The sequence below is a fragment of the Salvia hispanica genome, chromosome 1 (assembly GCF_023119035.1).
Source record: "Salvia hispanica cultivar TCC Black 2014 chromosome 1, UniMelb_Shisp_WGS_1.0, whole genome shotgun sequence".
Taxonomy (NCBI): domain Eukaryota; kingdom Viridiplantae; phylum Streptophyta; class Magnoliopsida; order Lamiales; family Lamiaceae; genus Salvia; species Salvia hispanica.
This window is the reverse complement of record NC_062965.1, coordinates 29,368,373-29,385,565: the sequence shown is the minus strand read 5'-3', so window position 1 is coordinate 29,385,565 and position 17,193 is coordinate 29,368,373. Positions and strand designations below refer to the sequence as shown.

General features: G+C 36.6%; 1 protein-coding gene and 1 pseudogene across 1 annotated transcript; one reads left to right on the top strand and one right to left on the bottom strand.

Annotated features, from left to right (window-relative positions):
* Positions 1–11,816: 11,816 nt before the first annotated feature.
* On the top strand, positions 11,817–14,798 carry LOC125193559 (annotated as a pseudogene).
* Positions 14,799–14,802: 4 nt separating this feature from the next.
* On the bottom strand, positions 14,803–16,631 carry LOC125201134 (flavin-containing monooxygenase FMO GS-OX-like 9). The gene is made up of 6 exons (XM_048099081.1): positions 16,015–16,631; positions 15,778–15,848; positions 15,415–15,573; positions 15,258–15,340; positions 14,999–15,134; positions 14,803–14,901 (listed from the first exon to the last, which is right to left on the bottom strand). Exons 1-6 carry the CDS (start codon positions 16,565–16,567, stop codon positions 14,803–14,805), a joined length of 1,101 nt encoding a protein of 366 aa, XP_047955038.1. The 5' UTR covers positions 16,568–16,631.
* Positions 16,632–17,193: the final 562 nt, after the last annotated feature.

Sequence of the window (17,193 nt, the reverse complement as noted above, 5' to 3'; positions counted from 1 at the left end):
ATGATCATTTGTTGAGTTTTATATTTCAAGAATGTCAAGTAAATTGGTGAATGGCCATATCTTCAATTTTTTTAAATCTTTTTGTCCTTGAAACTTCTATTTTTTGAGGTGATATTGTTAATTGTATTCGCGGCCATGATCAATTATATATATGAAAAAAATAGTAACTTGGATATTCGAGGTAAATCATTTTTCGATTCTTAGATCAACGTTTACTTATCCATAGACTACAAAAATATGGATAAATAAACAATTCTAATATTTTTCATTCCCAATTAATTCTAGTATTAAAAAGGTTAGCCCATGCATATAGGAGTAATCGCATTTAAGATTACTTTGCGCTATTTTCTATTGGTTTTTCCTACTAATAATTGATCGAAACACATTAACTATACATCATTGCACCTGGTCTTTTGGTTGACACACGCTTATTGATGATCGTATCAAGTATCAACTATACATCATCACACCACATTAGCAGATACACATTGATTGACCAACACAGATCTACTATACATCATTGCACGTCACTTTTGGCTGACATATTTCTTTCTTCGTTTTTCCTTCTCTCTTCTTTCGTATGCTATTCTTCATCTACTTTTTTTCTTTTCTTTTTCTCTGAGTACTTTATTTGTGTAAGCCAAAATTGATAGTATGTAATATATATAATATAAAGTTGATGTGTGTACTAACGAGTATCAATAGTTAGATATACTAGCGAATGTCAACAATTGGTAAGAAAGTCCATGGATAATAATACCCCATAAGGTAAATTTTTAAAACAACAAAAATGTTAATTGTGCAAAAAGATATCAAATGTGAGTACTCATATATTCTTAGATTATTCTTACTAACGAAATTCACTGGGGACCAGAGATATTAGAACTGCATTGTGGATAGACTATTTTGTGGCTTAGTCATTTATAATAAACAAAAGTGAGGAAAAACCTTTCAAGTCTCTGAGTATAATTAAGTTGCACTTTTAAGCATCATAAAAAAATAAAGTTCTATTAATTCACCTCACATTTTGTGAGTGACAGTGAAGTTGGTTGGACATATAATAGAAATGGACCCCTTACAAAAGTCGGTATATCAAACGAAATGGACTTATTTATTTTGGTTATGAGAATATAATTCTCATTCATTACTGGATAACTCTCATTACTGGATATGAACGAGAATTATAAGAGTGCGCGCATATATCATCTATTTCATGTACAAAATAAAATACGTGAGACTGAAGCAGTAATACTACGTGACACCGATAACTAACGAATTATGAGGCGTATTTTAGAGTATCGATTCAGGTCATACAAGATATTAGTTTAATTAATTAACTCTAATAATACTACAATACGCAAGATTACAAAGTCGTTAGTAGTATTTCAAGTGTCGATCCACAGGAGGTAGAAGATTGTTTAAAACTTATGAATTTAAAAAGATGAAACATAAGGATTTGATTTTTTTGATTTTGAAAGATTTAGACAAACGAAAATAAAAGATTAACAAAAGATGGATTTCTCAAACGGAAAAGCATGTCACTCCAAGTTGCTCAAAAGACTTGCGTATTTCTACATCTATCAAAAGCACAAATTTTGGGATTAATTCATCAACCTAATCACATCATTGAACATGTTTGCGACGTATAGTTCACAGTCAGAACACTTGTTCCATGAACTAATTTTCGATGTTTATAAACTCCGCGGAGCGGGAGACATAAACATCTACTATATAAACTTCCCTAATCCGTTGTCAAATTATCCTCGAACAATTCAAATTCAACAACACATCAATTGATTACTCCATCCAAGTCTATGTTAAAGAGACGATAAACAAGGATTAAACATCTATAACGATAGAGGCCTCTAAAGTGATAGAATCTAACATTAAACACATCAACGATGACAAAACGTGGATTCAAAGGTGTAGATACATTCACAAAAGTCTAAATCACAACTTGGAGCAACATTGAGAGTTTAGCCTAAACACATGATAAAAATCACAATGAAAACCATAGGAAGCATGCTCTCGTTGAGTGGAATTGAGATTTGGAGACGAATAGTCGGAATGTTGGCCGTAATTTCTTCCTTCTCTTCTTCCTCCTCTCTTTCTCTCCTTTCCCCTCTCTCTTTCGTCCAAGAAGTCTCTCCCTCTCCAAAACCGCCCATAAACCAATTTGAACAATGAAATTCGGCGTTATCGAGAAAATGCCCGGCCCGGGCGAAATGATAACAATCCGGGCATTTTGTATGCCAACCCGGGCGTTTCCACTGGACCCGGCGTTTTTTATGCGAAAACGCCCGACCCGGGCGTTTTTGCGGGTTTTTACTCGCTCAATCTTCGTCAAATGGTCATAATACTTCATCCGAGAATTCGATTAGGCGTACAATATACCCACCTCAAGCTATTTCAAAGACGAAGATAATGGTGGTAAGATAAAAGAATTTACACGCCATCTTAATAGGCAACGAACAGTTTCAATCAGACCCCACTCCACATATACATCTATCAACTAATATATAATAATCAAGCTTTAATGATTAATTGATAGATGATTTTAAGGAATACAAAATAGGAGAAATCATGTAGTAGAACAAGCATTATTTGATTCACATCAATAATCATATAGGGTTGTGAATTTGTGATCCCTATAAATAAAGTTAACTTTTGCATGTGATATTTTAAAATACTAACCACAATCATTGATGCTTCCCACGTCTTATTTTTCATTATAATGATAGTGCAAGTCATTATACCACATGATTTCTCTCAACTTTCATATCTTGTTCAATTTCTTGAAATATTTATAAAGACATTGCAAGGAGATTTATGGGATTAGTTTAACACTAATTTTTGGGATAATGAAGTTACTAAATGATGTCGTGATACGAAATTCATGAGACAATGTCAGAATATTGCAGTATTTAAGGACAGAAATCAAGAAAGTGGCACTTTGGACCTAGTGAAAAAACTAAGGCTATTTTTTAAGTGTGTGTGTGTATGATGGGGTGCCAAAAAGTTTAATCATAGTTGTTCCCAACACCCACCCCACCCAACAAATTTAAGTATTACCAAATTTGCTTGCTAAACCCACCTCAAATTAAGGTTTAGGTTTAATTACAAGCCTTCACATATATGGTGCAAACATTGTCCATTATTTGAAGTGTAAGTTCTTGTTTGCTATCTATTTAGCACCAAATTTACGGATGTAGCTGATCAGCTTTTTTTTTTTTTTTGGGATGTAGCTCAGCTCTATCAATATAGACTATGTATATAATAAAAGCATTTTTAAGGAACAAATTATTATCTTTGCATAAAAAATATTTTAAAAAATAAAAAGATTACAATGAATATTCTTAAAATAAAGAGAAGAATCAAAGAAATGTTTTTGGGAAAAATTTGGCACACTTCACTGAGAGAAATTTACCATAAACAAATGAAGACAAATTTTTGGTGACAAAAAAATTAAAAAAGTCAATACTTTTGACTATAATTAATTATATTTTGTGCAAAGATCAATAAGTAAAAATTACCACAAGCGTCTCAGTTTTTGTTTCAATATTTATAATTCTGTTTTGAGTAAATTCTGATTAAAAAGCTGTTGTCAAATACCCATTTCCAAAAAATAGTCTTTTTTTTACCATTTAGTTCGTCCACCCAAACTTAATAAATTTTGTTTTTGAAAATATTTCCCAATTACACTCTATCAATAATTTGGGTCACACTACCACCAATATATTTTATGAATATCATGTATTAAAACATGTGTTGTTCTCAAACCGCTATTTTTAAGAGAGGGAATAAGCTTTTGATATTGCCCAAAATAAAACGATCAAAAATTTTGTATCTATATATGTCGAAAATTTAAAAAAAACCCAAAAAGACTATTTATTAAAAATGAAGAGGACATTTAACCATTGGGGGGGTCAAAGGTAGGTCAATTGGGCTGTCTTAAGCCAACTATTTACTCACTAAAACTAAACAAAATATCATAAAGGAATTTAAAAATTTTAAAAGAATGGTTTCAAAATTTTTGGGGGGTATGGTTGGTGATGACATTTATGCTACTTGATGATTTCCTAGAGAAAAAATCTTTATATGCACCAAAAAATGTCACACCCCCCAAAAAAAAAAGTTCCCTTCCCTTTTTTATAATGTTAAATTTTACAGACCAAAGAGTCAACAAAAAAGCAGCCTGTATCATGAAAAAAGAGCATTTTTGTTTTTTTATTTCAATTTTCAAAACATTGTAGTCTTTTTCCGAGCATTGAATTGATGTGTCAAAGTACATATGCAATGCTAAAGAGTAAAAATTTATACTACTATAAATTAGTTGAATTCAACTGATTTTGAATTAACACAAATCTAGGTATTTTCTCAGCAAGAGATAAACAGGAAAATCGACATAATATGAACAATTGAAGATGAATGAGAAACGATACAAGATAAGAGATTGCAACATGATTCATCAAAATAGACTTAATTTTTAACACTCAAATCATAGTATATCTTTATGCAATTGGAAATTGCAACACTAAATGGAAATAATTAATGTCAATTTTATGTGTGTTGAGTTGATAGTTTGTAGAAAACATGATTTTTCTCCAACTAATAAAACACATGATGTGATAATCCTAACCAAATTGTAGCCATCGACGGAGACAGGTCATCATGTTTCGGAACACGGCAGGTGCTTAGAGAAACCCAGGTCGTGGCACTGCGCCGGGTTGGATCGATCCGTGTTCTACTATTGCAGCTTAAAGGGCAGGGCACCCTCTATGTCCACTCCTAGCCCCAATTCTACCACATCTCAGTGATCCGAATCTAAGATTGTGTTTAAATGCCAACTTAAATATCGATTATGAATATATATATCTGGTTCATGTCCGTAATTTACTCTAAGGGGAATTTCTAACAATGATATAATTAGATTTGTATTCTAAGTTCTAACTATTTGTAGATTAAATTTACGAATTACTTCTTTCCGGTCCTACTAATTGTCCCATTTCAGGGAATATTACTCCATTAGTCCATTACAAAGAACATAGTATCTTTTAAGGATACAAAATTGAGACGCAAAAAACTTGTATTGGAAAGTTTTTAAAAATAACCACGTATGCAAAACCTAAATCCCTTTTTTTGGGCGTTTCCATTTGCGTCTTCTAGTTTTATTGAGACACCAACAATAAGGACACTTTTTAAACATTGGTGGTATATTTAGAAACACAAATTAAGGTCCTTAATTGCATTAAAAAATATTCCGATTTTTTTGTTGTAGTGCCTCCTTTTCGTCCTTAAAAATGGCACATTTGCTTATTTTGAAATATCTCTTAAAAGTAGACCAATTCTATTTAAGACAACTTTTTTCCCCTCTAATGAGGTGAACCCCATTATCCACTAACAATACCTAACTGTTTTCTTTCTATCTGTCTCTTACTTAATTTACCAATTATTATTAAAAATCTGGCATTCCAAATATTTTTTTTTAGGGGTATGAGGGAGTATTTCGTAAAAAAAATTTTAAGAATGAAATAAGATTGTCTTTTGCATGAAAATAAATTATTTTTTCCCAAAAACCAAATCTTTCGAATGGATTTCCATAATCCAAATACTAAGAATGAAATTAGATTTCAACTTCTTCTGAAAGATTTAATATTGGAAACCCACGGAATACCTATTGAGTCAGTTCAGAACATTTAGAACGTAGAATGATTGTTTGTGTAACAAAATAATACCTACTCCTATGTTCAATAGAGATTTCATGGCTTTCTACCAAAAAATTGTTTGGGCATCAGATTAGCAATGTATATGGATACATGAGTAAGGGAATTTGCAAGGCAAGATTTGATCAATCCCCCAACTATTGGTGTGAATGTTGAACATGCATATTGATTGTGAAAAAAATTTTATGTCCATAATTTCCCCAAAACATAGTCATAATAAGATTTGATTATTCACTCCTTGATTGTATGAATCATTCTTTAACAAAATACGGAGTAGTTGATTACATTAATCCCCTTTTAAAAGGACAGAATAAAAAGAGGCCAAATATTTTACAACAAAGAAAGAAAAAATGGTGGGGAAATATAATGAGTGTTGCTAAAAGAAGATCGGAAATAAATCGATGGTCGAGGGGAAAAATGTTGCATGCAGAATTTTTTGGGGTTTTTCTTAGTGGCATCAGATTTTTTTTCCGCCACAACCACAGCACTACGAAAGGAAAAGAGGAAACAGCGGGAAGAATGATTTTTGGCAAAAAATTTGCCACCGATCATATCAAATTTGCCTTTTAAAAATAATTATTTCTGCTGTTTTGCTCAATTTCTTGTTTAGATGTGGGCCCTTTTAAAACACCGGATCAAAGCTGGGGCCATGGCCCCCGGAAACACCCGCTGCCATGAAGAAAGATCCTCAAATACGCGGCCCTTTCCCCTCTCGACCACCACCGATTTACTCACTCGGCCCAAGTTTAAATTTCCCGAAAACTCAGATGATCTTCAGCTAATTAAACTATTTCTTCACCATCTTGTTTTGAGCATAAGAGTTTTTTTTTGGGCATGCTCATTTTAGCTACTCCATTTTTTATTTTAGGGATTCCCATATTCAATTCCGTACTTTCATAATGAGGGGATCTAATTATATACTCCCACCGTCCCATAATGGAGTTTAAACCCCAAATTTTAAAAAGAAAAATTTGGTTAAACTAATTAACGCCACTTTTTCTTTCTTTTTTATAATGAAGGAAAAAAAGTTTTTTTTTTTTCTTCAAATTAACCCCTATAAAGGGGGAAAAACAACCGACGCAAGAGGGGCCCAAACCAAAAACTCACACGGCCAAACCCCCGGGTAGAAAAAAAAGAATGGAATAAATGAAATTTTAAGTAAACCTATTTACTATTTAAGGGAAAAAAATGACTTTAAGGGGAAAAGAGAAAAACGAATGAGTTCATAAACTAAATATTCTAGTGAAAATGAGAAAGGAATTAGGGGGAAAAAGGCTTTGGCAAGAATATTGGTACGAATTGTTAAAACCCCCTTTAGACCCTTTGGGGCACTGCTTTTGGGAAACCCCGGGTGGGGGTATGGGGAAAAACCCGAATCCCTTTAGGGAAAGGGGAAAAGAGAAAAATTTTAAAAAATTTCAGGTTGGGGTACCCAAAATTTTGGGGGGTTACGATACGGTTTAGACCCCCTTAACGGATGCAAGGTGATGTGCAATAATGAATTTTTTGGATCATAAGGGATTTCATAATTCAAATTTTGAATTTTCGAAAAATTAATTCAGATTGGATTAGTTTATTTATTTTATAAATGTTAAGATCTTCTAATCGGATTGAATTGAGAAAAAATCCGTTTTCGATTACTACTCCCCCCTAACAATAAAATTTGGGGCCCGGGTTTTAAAACAGATTTCGAAACCCAAAAAATTGGGCTATAAACTGCATTGCAGTTTTAAAAAATTGGGCTATTACTGCATTGCAGGTAATAAAAAAATTGGCCATAATTTGCATTTGGAGTTTTAACAAAAAATTTGGGAAAAAACTATGTTCGATACAGATCCAAAATTATGGAGAGTTAACCACATATTATTTTTTAGATATATATTGATGGGTTAATACTCCTAATTAGGGGAATTTTAAAGATGTTTTTGATCCAACCAACATGATCCAGATGTTCCCGCCCTTGTAATTTTAAGGGGGGGAGTTCTATCTCTGGGCCCATTTTGAATTGACCCCAAACCATTTGGTAAAATCCTAATACCTAAGAGCCTAAGACGAGGGATTCTTATGTTTTAGCCATTTACAAGAGAACACCTTAGAAAATATCCAATTTTTCTAATGTCTAAGTTGTCAAAGGTGTATGTATTTCAAAAAGGGAAGCTTGGGGGTATGCAGCTTTCTTCCTTTTTGCTCAAACCGTTAATTTCGACGTTGAAATTTTCCCCTTCTAGAAAGTTATTCCCCCTTTTTTTTTCTTTTTTTCCTTTCGTTTCCAAGAACCAAATGCCAAAAAAATCACTTGAATTATAATAAAAAAAATGGATGCCATTTTCCTCATATTTTCATATATTCTATTTTGGTCTGCTATGCCATCAATCGCAATTTTCTTTTCTAGAACCAAGTTTTTCCTATAATTATTGAGAAAATAAAATATTGAGTGTAGAATGGGCGGTTGATATAATTAATATTCATTCAATTGTTTTCTCTCATTTTGCTATTTGCTTCGTTAATTTCGGCTCCGCAAGGTCATAAATGTTGATTCTAGTTTTGAGCTGAATAAATATTAGTGTTGTACTTAATTCTTACTTATATAATAATTTTATAATTAAATGATCCGTATATGTATAGACATTAAATTAAGATCGAAGTGTATTCCCTAAATAATTATAATCGGACTACTACGTAATTGGCATTTTTTAAATACCAATCCTCCCCATAAATGGATTGAAAGACTAGTCACCTTTATTCTAAATAAAATTAATAATATTGACATAAAAACCAGTAATATAGATTGAATTAGACTTATACAGAATTTTAAAAATGCCACACTAATTAATTATCGACATTGAGCTGAAAAATCTTACTCTTGAAAAGTCCCTTTTTTATTTTTTTGATGCATATAAATTCATCTTCTAGAATTTTACTTGAGCCGATTTATTGGACATGTACATGCCCTTATTTATTAATAAGATTGAATTATATTTGAGAAGTTATAGTACTCCTAAGTTAGGCTCACCCGATTAAAACTAGATGTGCAAAAGTTCAAATGACAATTTTGAAGTAGTTTTTGTAATTAATAGGATAGCAAGAGAGTTAGGAATCTATTTTAAGATTTCAACCGTTATGATATTTCTGAATAAATATTTTGATTTATATTATTAATGAAAAACACTAAAATTAAGTGGTTGGGATTAGGATGAGATCAAAAGCGAAAGAAAGCGCTAAATAGTACTTTGGTCGTTGCTCATTGTTAGTGTAAGTGTGACTCTAATCATGGTTAATTATTTGTCTCCAACCATGGTTTATTACCTCGGATCTAAGTTGAATGTGATAGTGCATTAGTGCTATAAATTGATGTGCTTATCCAAAACGCAATGCCTAAGCAATAGTATTCCTATCCATAATTTTGATTTTGCGCTGGTGATGTTTGAATGGTCATACATTCGTCCGTACAGTTGAATCATTACCCTTTTCTTTTCAAAATCAAGCAATCGCAATTTTGAGGTCTGAATTTAATATACAATATGTAGGAAAATGAAGAACAAAATTAAAATAGTAGTAGCAAGTGATTTTTCATTAGAATAAAGAAAATAGAGTTTACTTTTACATTTTTAGAAATATGGAGTACTATAATTTTTTATATGATCAAAATTAAACGAGATCTTGTATAAGAGAGGTATAGATCTCCAAAGTCCAAACCCATGTCCAATGTATTTATAACTTTTTTTAAAAAATTCATTTGATTTGATTTTATTTTCTCTTCGTAAGTAAGGATATGAAATTTTATTCTATGCTATAAATTATATACTAATTCAATACACGTATTTCTAAAGACAAAAACTTGATACATTTTTGTCGATCATAAATATTTTTTGGAAGATGGGATTCGACTCAAACTATTTTAGACTTTTCCAAATCAAATTAATAATAGACTTGGTTTTAGACGTGCATGCCTTATAAATTAATATTCGATGCACTGAATATGTAATAGTAAATTCATGTTATTATTATTTTTAAATTAATGCATGATTATAAAATTTGACGATATGGATGGGCAAACTTCCCAACGACTTTATACGGACACGTCTCCTATGTATTCAAATAGTTCATTAATACAATCTTATATCATGTGGTCTTCGATTTTGCTTTTTCTTAATTTATCAAAGACTGCCTCCTAAACCTAAAGTCAATATATGGACCTTTCATAATATTTTCCTTACAAATTAATGTTTTCAAAGTTTTAACAATTGTGTCTTGTCGATCAGATTTGGGCTAATCTTGCCTAGCTGGCACATTTGAAGCCACGTAATTACGCGCATAGAATAATAATTTATGTAAATTAAGATAAATTAGAAGCCGATGATGTTTTTGAATGTATATTTTGATTTAAGTTTTATGTGTAATCGACGTGGCATTCATAGGTGAATATTAATCATACTTAGGTTAGTATATGAAAGATCTGTATAAATTAAGATGATGAGTGATATTTTCATTATAATTTATTAATTTGATAGTTTTGATGATTTTTTTTCAACGGCTACATTCAATGGTCTAAGCAAGTAAAATACTAAAAAAATGTAGTAGTAGCTATACATACAGTAGCATTTTCCATTTATGAATATATCTATTTTTTCTAAAATTTTTATCCTAACTTACTTGGATATTTCAGAGTAACAATTTTCTAATGGATGCTCGTGTGATGGTGAGTTATGAGTAATTTGTAAGCAATTTAAAGAAATTCTTTTTCATTTTATTACTACTCCATTATATATGTGCATGTGGTCCTGCTTCTTGTGTGTTTGTTTAATGGTTGCTAGAACTTGAACCACTGAGTTTGGTGTGGTTAGATTCAGGGAGAATCAACTTCAACTTTGGCCCTTTTCTTTAAGGAAAAGTAGCCACTTATTTATTATTTTATTATTTGTAATATTCAATTCACTTGGCAATTAGGTAGTAGCTGTAATTCAGTTCTACATTGTAATTTTGCCTGCCAAGTTGTTGTTCAGCCATATGGAAATATAGATGCTTGTTGGTTTTGCCAAGAATGTGGAAATTCTCCTTTACTATTGGTGGTGTGATTTTTGATTTTATGAACATGTGGCTCACCGTTTCCTTATTGGCTTTCAACGTTTTTTATGCACCAAAGACTTCAACACCGACAAACTATTACTCGTGTAATATTATCATTTTGTCACATGATGCAAATAGAATTGCCATGAGAAACACAAATTTAAAGATAAATACTAGAAAAAAAGGACACATCAACTGACTTTTTTTATAGTTTGGATTCAAATAAACCGGTTAGAACATAGAAAAATCTGGTCAACTTAGGCGGCCACCTTTGCCCCCATTTTGTAGTCACAAATTCATCAACCTCTTCTTCTCCTTTCCCACCTCACCATAACAACAATAAAACCTAATAGTAATACTAAAACTAGACACATAAATTTAGTATATATTCCATTTCCAATCTATCAACAAATATACTATTCCTTCCCATTCAAAATCTGGTCAAATAAAACAAAAAGATAGTGTGTTTCACTTCACATCACTAAAATATTCGAGCGTACGTGCATCTAGTTGCCGGGCCCACCCCCTACATTCAACAAAAAACAATTGACCTCAAAAACTAAAAACAAAAAAACCCCATTAATTTTCTCTCAAATTCCACATTTTCAATTCGTTAATTATTTTCCAAGAACATGAAATCCCAACCACCACTGTGAGAAGTAATCCCCAATTCCAATACAAGATCAATCAGGATCATGTCAGAAGACGAATCCGATCACCTCCTCCTTCGCGCCGCAGTTGTCGTCTTCCTCCTCCTCATCACAGGTATAAATTTAATCATTTCTTGCTCAATTACATTCTGCAACTGTGTTTGTTTATTGGATTTGAGAGTTTCGAGGATGATTGTCGGATTTGACCAGCATTTATTACACCAACTTGGATACGATATTAATCAATCAATCCTCTGTTTTTTGTAGGAGAGCTCGTGATTGCCCAATCACCGCTAGAGAGAACAGAGACATCCTTCTCCAGCTGCAGACATTTCTCAAGCGCGAAAATCCAATCGCCGAGAATCGAGGCAAATACATGAAATGGAACTCCGGCGACGCCTCCCGTGCGCGTGGGAAGGAATCACCTGCGACAACTCCACAAACCGCGTGAAATCAATCGACCTCTCCGACTGCAACGTCGCCGGAGAGCTCTTCGATAACTTCTCCGCCCTCACGGAGCTCACTCACCTAGACCTTTCATCGAACACCATCGGCGGAGTGATACCGGCCGACCTCGGCAGCTGCCGGAACCTCAAATTCCTCAACTTATCGCACAACATCATCTACGGGGAAGTCAATCTCACCGGCTTGGAAAATCTGGAGGTTCTCGATCTCTCACTCAACAGAATTCAAGCGTTTATCCGTCTCACCATACCGGAAAACTGCTCCAGTTTAGCCGTGGCGAACATCTCCAGCAACAATTTCACCGGAGAAGTAGGAGGCATCTTTGAAAAGTGTATCAATTTGAAGTTTCTCGATCTCAGCTCCAATCGGCTGGAGGGAGACATATGGCCTGGATTCGATCGGATGGAGGAAGTCTCGTTATCGGAGAATCAATTTTCCGGCGCCGTTTCTGCTGCAATTTTCTCCGAAAATTGCAGCTTGACATCGTTGGATTTATCTGAGAATCGCTTCTTTGGAGAATTTCCATCTCAAATCTCCAATTGTAAAAATTTGGAGATATTGACGCTTGGGGGAAACAAATTCAAGGGGCTAATCCTAAAGAAATCGGATCATTGCCTAAAATCCAAGCGTTATATTTGGGGAAAACAATTTTTCAAGAGAAATACCAGAAAGTTTAGTTGGTTTAAGCAATTTGAAATTCCTTGATTTGAGCAGCAACAGCTTCGGAGGCGAGATTCAAGAGATTTTCGGCCGATTGAAGCAGGTGAAATATCTTCTCCTCCATAAGAATTCATATGTAGGAGGAATTCACACATCTGGTGTGCTCGAGCTTCCAAACGTCGTTAGACTGGATTTAAGCTACAATAATTTCTCCGGCGAGTTACCTGTGGAGATATCGCAGATGTCGAGCTTGAGATACCTAATTCTCGCCTACAACAGCTTCACCGGCGGGATACCTTCCCAATATGGAGACCTCTCCGGCCTTCAAGCACTCGATCTTTCCTATAACAGCCTCAACGGATCCATACCTAACACTTTCGGCAACCTCAAATCACTCCTATGGCTGATGCTGGCAAACAATTCCCTCTCCGGCGAGATTCCGCCGCAGCTGGGAAACTGCAGCAGCTTGCTGTGGCTCAATCTCGCAAACAACCAGTTTTCAGGGAGTTACCAACTGAATTAACCGCCATCGGAAACGACGTCGCGCCGACCTTCATGCTCAACCGTCTCGAGAGCGATGTGGTGCCGGCTGGCTCCGGCGAGTGCACGGCGATGAAGAGGTGGGTTCCGGCGGACTACCCGCCGTTCAGCTTCGTCTACGACCTTCTCACGAGGAAGAAGTGTAGGATTTTGTGGGATAGGATTCTCAAAGGGTACGGCCTTTTTTCGGTCTGCTCCCCAGGATCGAACATTCGGACGATGCAGATTTCCGGCTACATCCAGCTCAGCGGCAATCAGTTATCCGGCGAAATCCCGAAGAAATTGGGAACATGCTGAATTTCAGTATGTTGCACTTTGGCCTAAACCGGTTCAGCGGCGAGCTGCCACCGGGGCTGGAGAGGATACCGTTGATGGTGCTGAACGTCAGCGAAACAACTTCTCCGGCGAGATACCGCGGAGATAGGCAACCTCAAGTGCCTACAGAATCTTGATTTGTCGCACAACAACTTCTCCGGCCAGTTTCCGAGCAGCTTGAACAATTTAAGTGATCTCACCAAGTTCAACATTTCTTATAATCAATATATATCCGGCTCTGTTCCGGCCGTTGGACAGCTGGCGACGTTTGATAAGTGGTCGTTCGTGGGACCCTCTCCTCCGGCTGCCTCCATTCATCACCAATGAGACGAATGGGGCGCCACCGTGGAGGAACAGGGGAGGGAGGAAGAATGAGCCTAGGGGAATAGGTGTGTTTTTAGTGGTGTTGGCTTTGGTTTTTGCTGCCTCAGTTTGTGGGATAATGACACTGATTGTGTGTCCCCTTATTAAGAGCCCTATTGACTCGAGAGGGTATCTCTTGAATGAGTCGAAGGGAGTCGGCCGGGGGCCGAGCTCGTCACCCCATGGGGGTCGAACACTGGTCTTTGGACAAAACGGCCTTCACGCATTGGGATATCTTGAGGGCTACTAGAAGTTTCCGGATGGGGAATCATGGGCAGGGAGGGCGGGGCACGGTGTACAGAGGTGTGCTGCCCGACGGTCGGGAGGTGGCGGGAAAGGGCTGCAGTCGGAAGGTGGGAGGGGGAGAGGGAGTTCAGAACTGAGATGGAGTTGTTGAGTGAAAGGACTGGGTTCCTCCCGAACCTAGTCACACTCAGGGTTGGTGCCTGGCCGGAGAAGCTGCTTGTCTACGAGTACAGGGAAAGGGGGGCACCTTAGAGGATCGATCCCCCACCAATAGGCCTCAACTGGCGGAGGTCTGGAGTGGGGTGGACGTGGCAGGGCGCAGTGTTCCTGCACCACGAGTGCCCCCGGAGCATCGTGCATGGGGATGTCAAGGCGAGCAAGGGCTGCTCGACAAGGAGGGAAAAGGGCCCCGGGGTGACTGACTTTGGTCTGGAAAGGGTGGTGGACGTGGGAGACAGCCATGTCAGCACCATGGTGGCAGGGACCGTGGGGTATGTCGCCGGAAGGGCAGACGGGCAGCCAAAAAAAGGGGATGTGTATAGCTTTGGTGTGCTGGTGATGGAGCTGGCCACGGGGAGGCGGGCCGGGATGGTGGTGGGGAGGCCGGGCGGGGGGGGGTCAGGGGGAGGCCGGGGCCTCGCCCGGTGGCTCTGCTCGTCGGGTCTAGCTGAGGAGCTGACAAGATGGGTGAGTTGCCCGGGTCGGGCTAGGGTGCAGGGCTGAGCGCCAAGCTAGGCCTAACATGAAGGAGGTGTTGGCCATGTTGTTTAGAATTATTGCATCATAGCTTCCCACGATGGCAAACTCCGTTTTCCAGACAAGAGTTGAGCAATCCATATTGCTTGGGATTCAAAGAAAGGAAACCCTATGATCTACACATTAACCATAAAAATAATAAATAAATAAAACCAAATTTTGCAAAACATGAGTTAGAACATACTAGTGTGGTTGTACATGGAATACATTTACCTTTCTTGGGATGCCAATAAAAGATAGAGAAGGTGCTAGTGAAGGAGGGAAGGTATGCTCATAGAGGGGTCCCACTCTGTCATCATCTATCCTCACTATTCCTTTAGTATCAAGAAATGGGAATGAATATGAGTACCTACACAATCCCCACTTGTACTCATTAGCTCTTGCCATCCATGAGCTAGTGTATGCTTCAAGATATGGTCACATAAAGTATAGTTTGAACTAAGCATGGTCATGGTATAAAGTGACGGTTTACCCGGTACAGTATATGATGGTGTCGGCTATGATCCACGAGCCATCACGGAATAGGACCTTCCCGTCCTCGTGTAGGGACTCTATCTGCATCCATGAAAAAGCTATTAAAAGGAAATCAACTATGAAATGTTTTTGCTTAAAATGTTGAATTAACAAACCTGTGGTTTGAGGTTTAGATTATCATGTTTAGCAATGACTTTTGATAGGCCTTGAGAAACATCAGGGGATTTAGAACTTAGGTAGATCTCCTTTGCCACATTGACAAGCTCCATTGAGATGTCTTGTCCACTCAAAGAACTCCCAACAACCACAACTACCTGTAAAGAGTAGAATAATCACAACAAAAAGTTAGTTAGTATGTTTGAGAACAAAGTAATCAACCCTTCATCAATAAAACTGATGGGATTTAGTTAGGTATGCATGTCTACCAATAATTGTCAGTTAAAAATTTCCTTGCAAATTATTACTATATCTTGTCTTTACTAAATACTAGTATAGTAAAACATTAAATATCATATTACCTCATTCTTGAATGGATGTGGAACTCTGTAAATGTGGCTATGCATCTGTTTTCTCTTCCATGCATCCATTCCTAAACATATTCCAAGATCAAATATCAATGGATATTGAGTCGGGAATTGATATTCATGAATCAACGAATTGATATTAATGTATTTGCAAACTAATATAGTTTTGTGAATAGACTTTAAGAAAAGTTCTGATAAGATATATCTTGAATAATGAAATGTATATTATACCTTTGATTGAAGGCAACCGAGGGTGGGAGTAATGCCCGGTGGCTACAACCACCGCGTCATAGACTTCCTCCACCTCCTTCTCGTTCTCTGCCTTGCTTTTCACCACCCACTTCAAATGCTCCTTGTCAAGAACAGGGAAGTCAAGCATCTCCACATTCTCAACCTGAGTATTGAACCGGATATGCTCCCTCAACCCGAAGGAGTCACAGAAATCTTGCAAGTAGAGAAGAAGCTCTTTATGGCCAGGAAACCTCCTCATGTCCCTACCCTTCTTGCCTCGAAATGGAAAATCAGTGAACCCCATGATTTCACGAGGCGAGATCAGCCTCAACGAGGCGTAAACGCTGCTGTGGACCTTCAAGAACCGGGTTCGGCCTAGAGGGTTTTCTTCCTCCACTTTAGAGTCATAGAGCCATTGCCCTCCAACATCATGCTTTTGTTCAATGACCACCACTTCATGGCCCTCCCTCCTCAGCTCCCGGGCTGCGACTAGACCAGCCGGTCCGGCTCCGATCACGCACACATTCTTGGACAAGTTCAATTCGGAAACCATTGTTATTTTGGTTGAGTTGACCTCACTATTTTTAAGGGATGTATATATGAGATGTGTGCCAAGAATTAATTTGTGTGATTGATATATGGGTCCATTGCATGTGAGGCTATTTATAGTTAAAAAGAAGGCCATGTGTTCATTTGGGATTGCTAGTTTGGTAGATAGGAGACAAACGTGAAACAATATGATCATTTAATACAACATTATACGTGTTGGGAGTAATCTTTTGGGAATCTTAAACTGAAAGAAATAATGAGCTTTTTTTTCCCCTCGTCCTTGTGTGAGGCTGTGTTAGAAAAATTAACATAGATAGTTATGAATAAATAAAACGAATACATAAATTATTTACCTAGTTCCATACGAGTGTATTTAGGTCTAGGGAGCCTAAATTCTCTATACAATATTTGACCACACAGTTGACAATGAGAGAAAGCAATTCTATATATATACAATATTAATCAATCTAATTCCGGTCATACTTCATTATAAGAAAATATTAATGAGGAAACAAATCTTAGTGATGATAAAGTGAGCTTATTCATTACATTATCATTTTTGATAGATATTTTCTTCGATGTGACATTTTTTTTCTTACTCGTTTTGGAAAACTGATACTTCGTACTTCA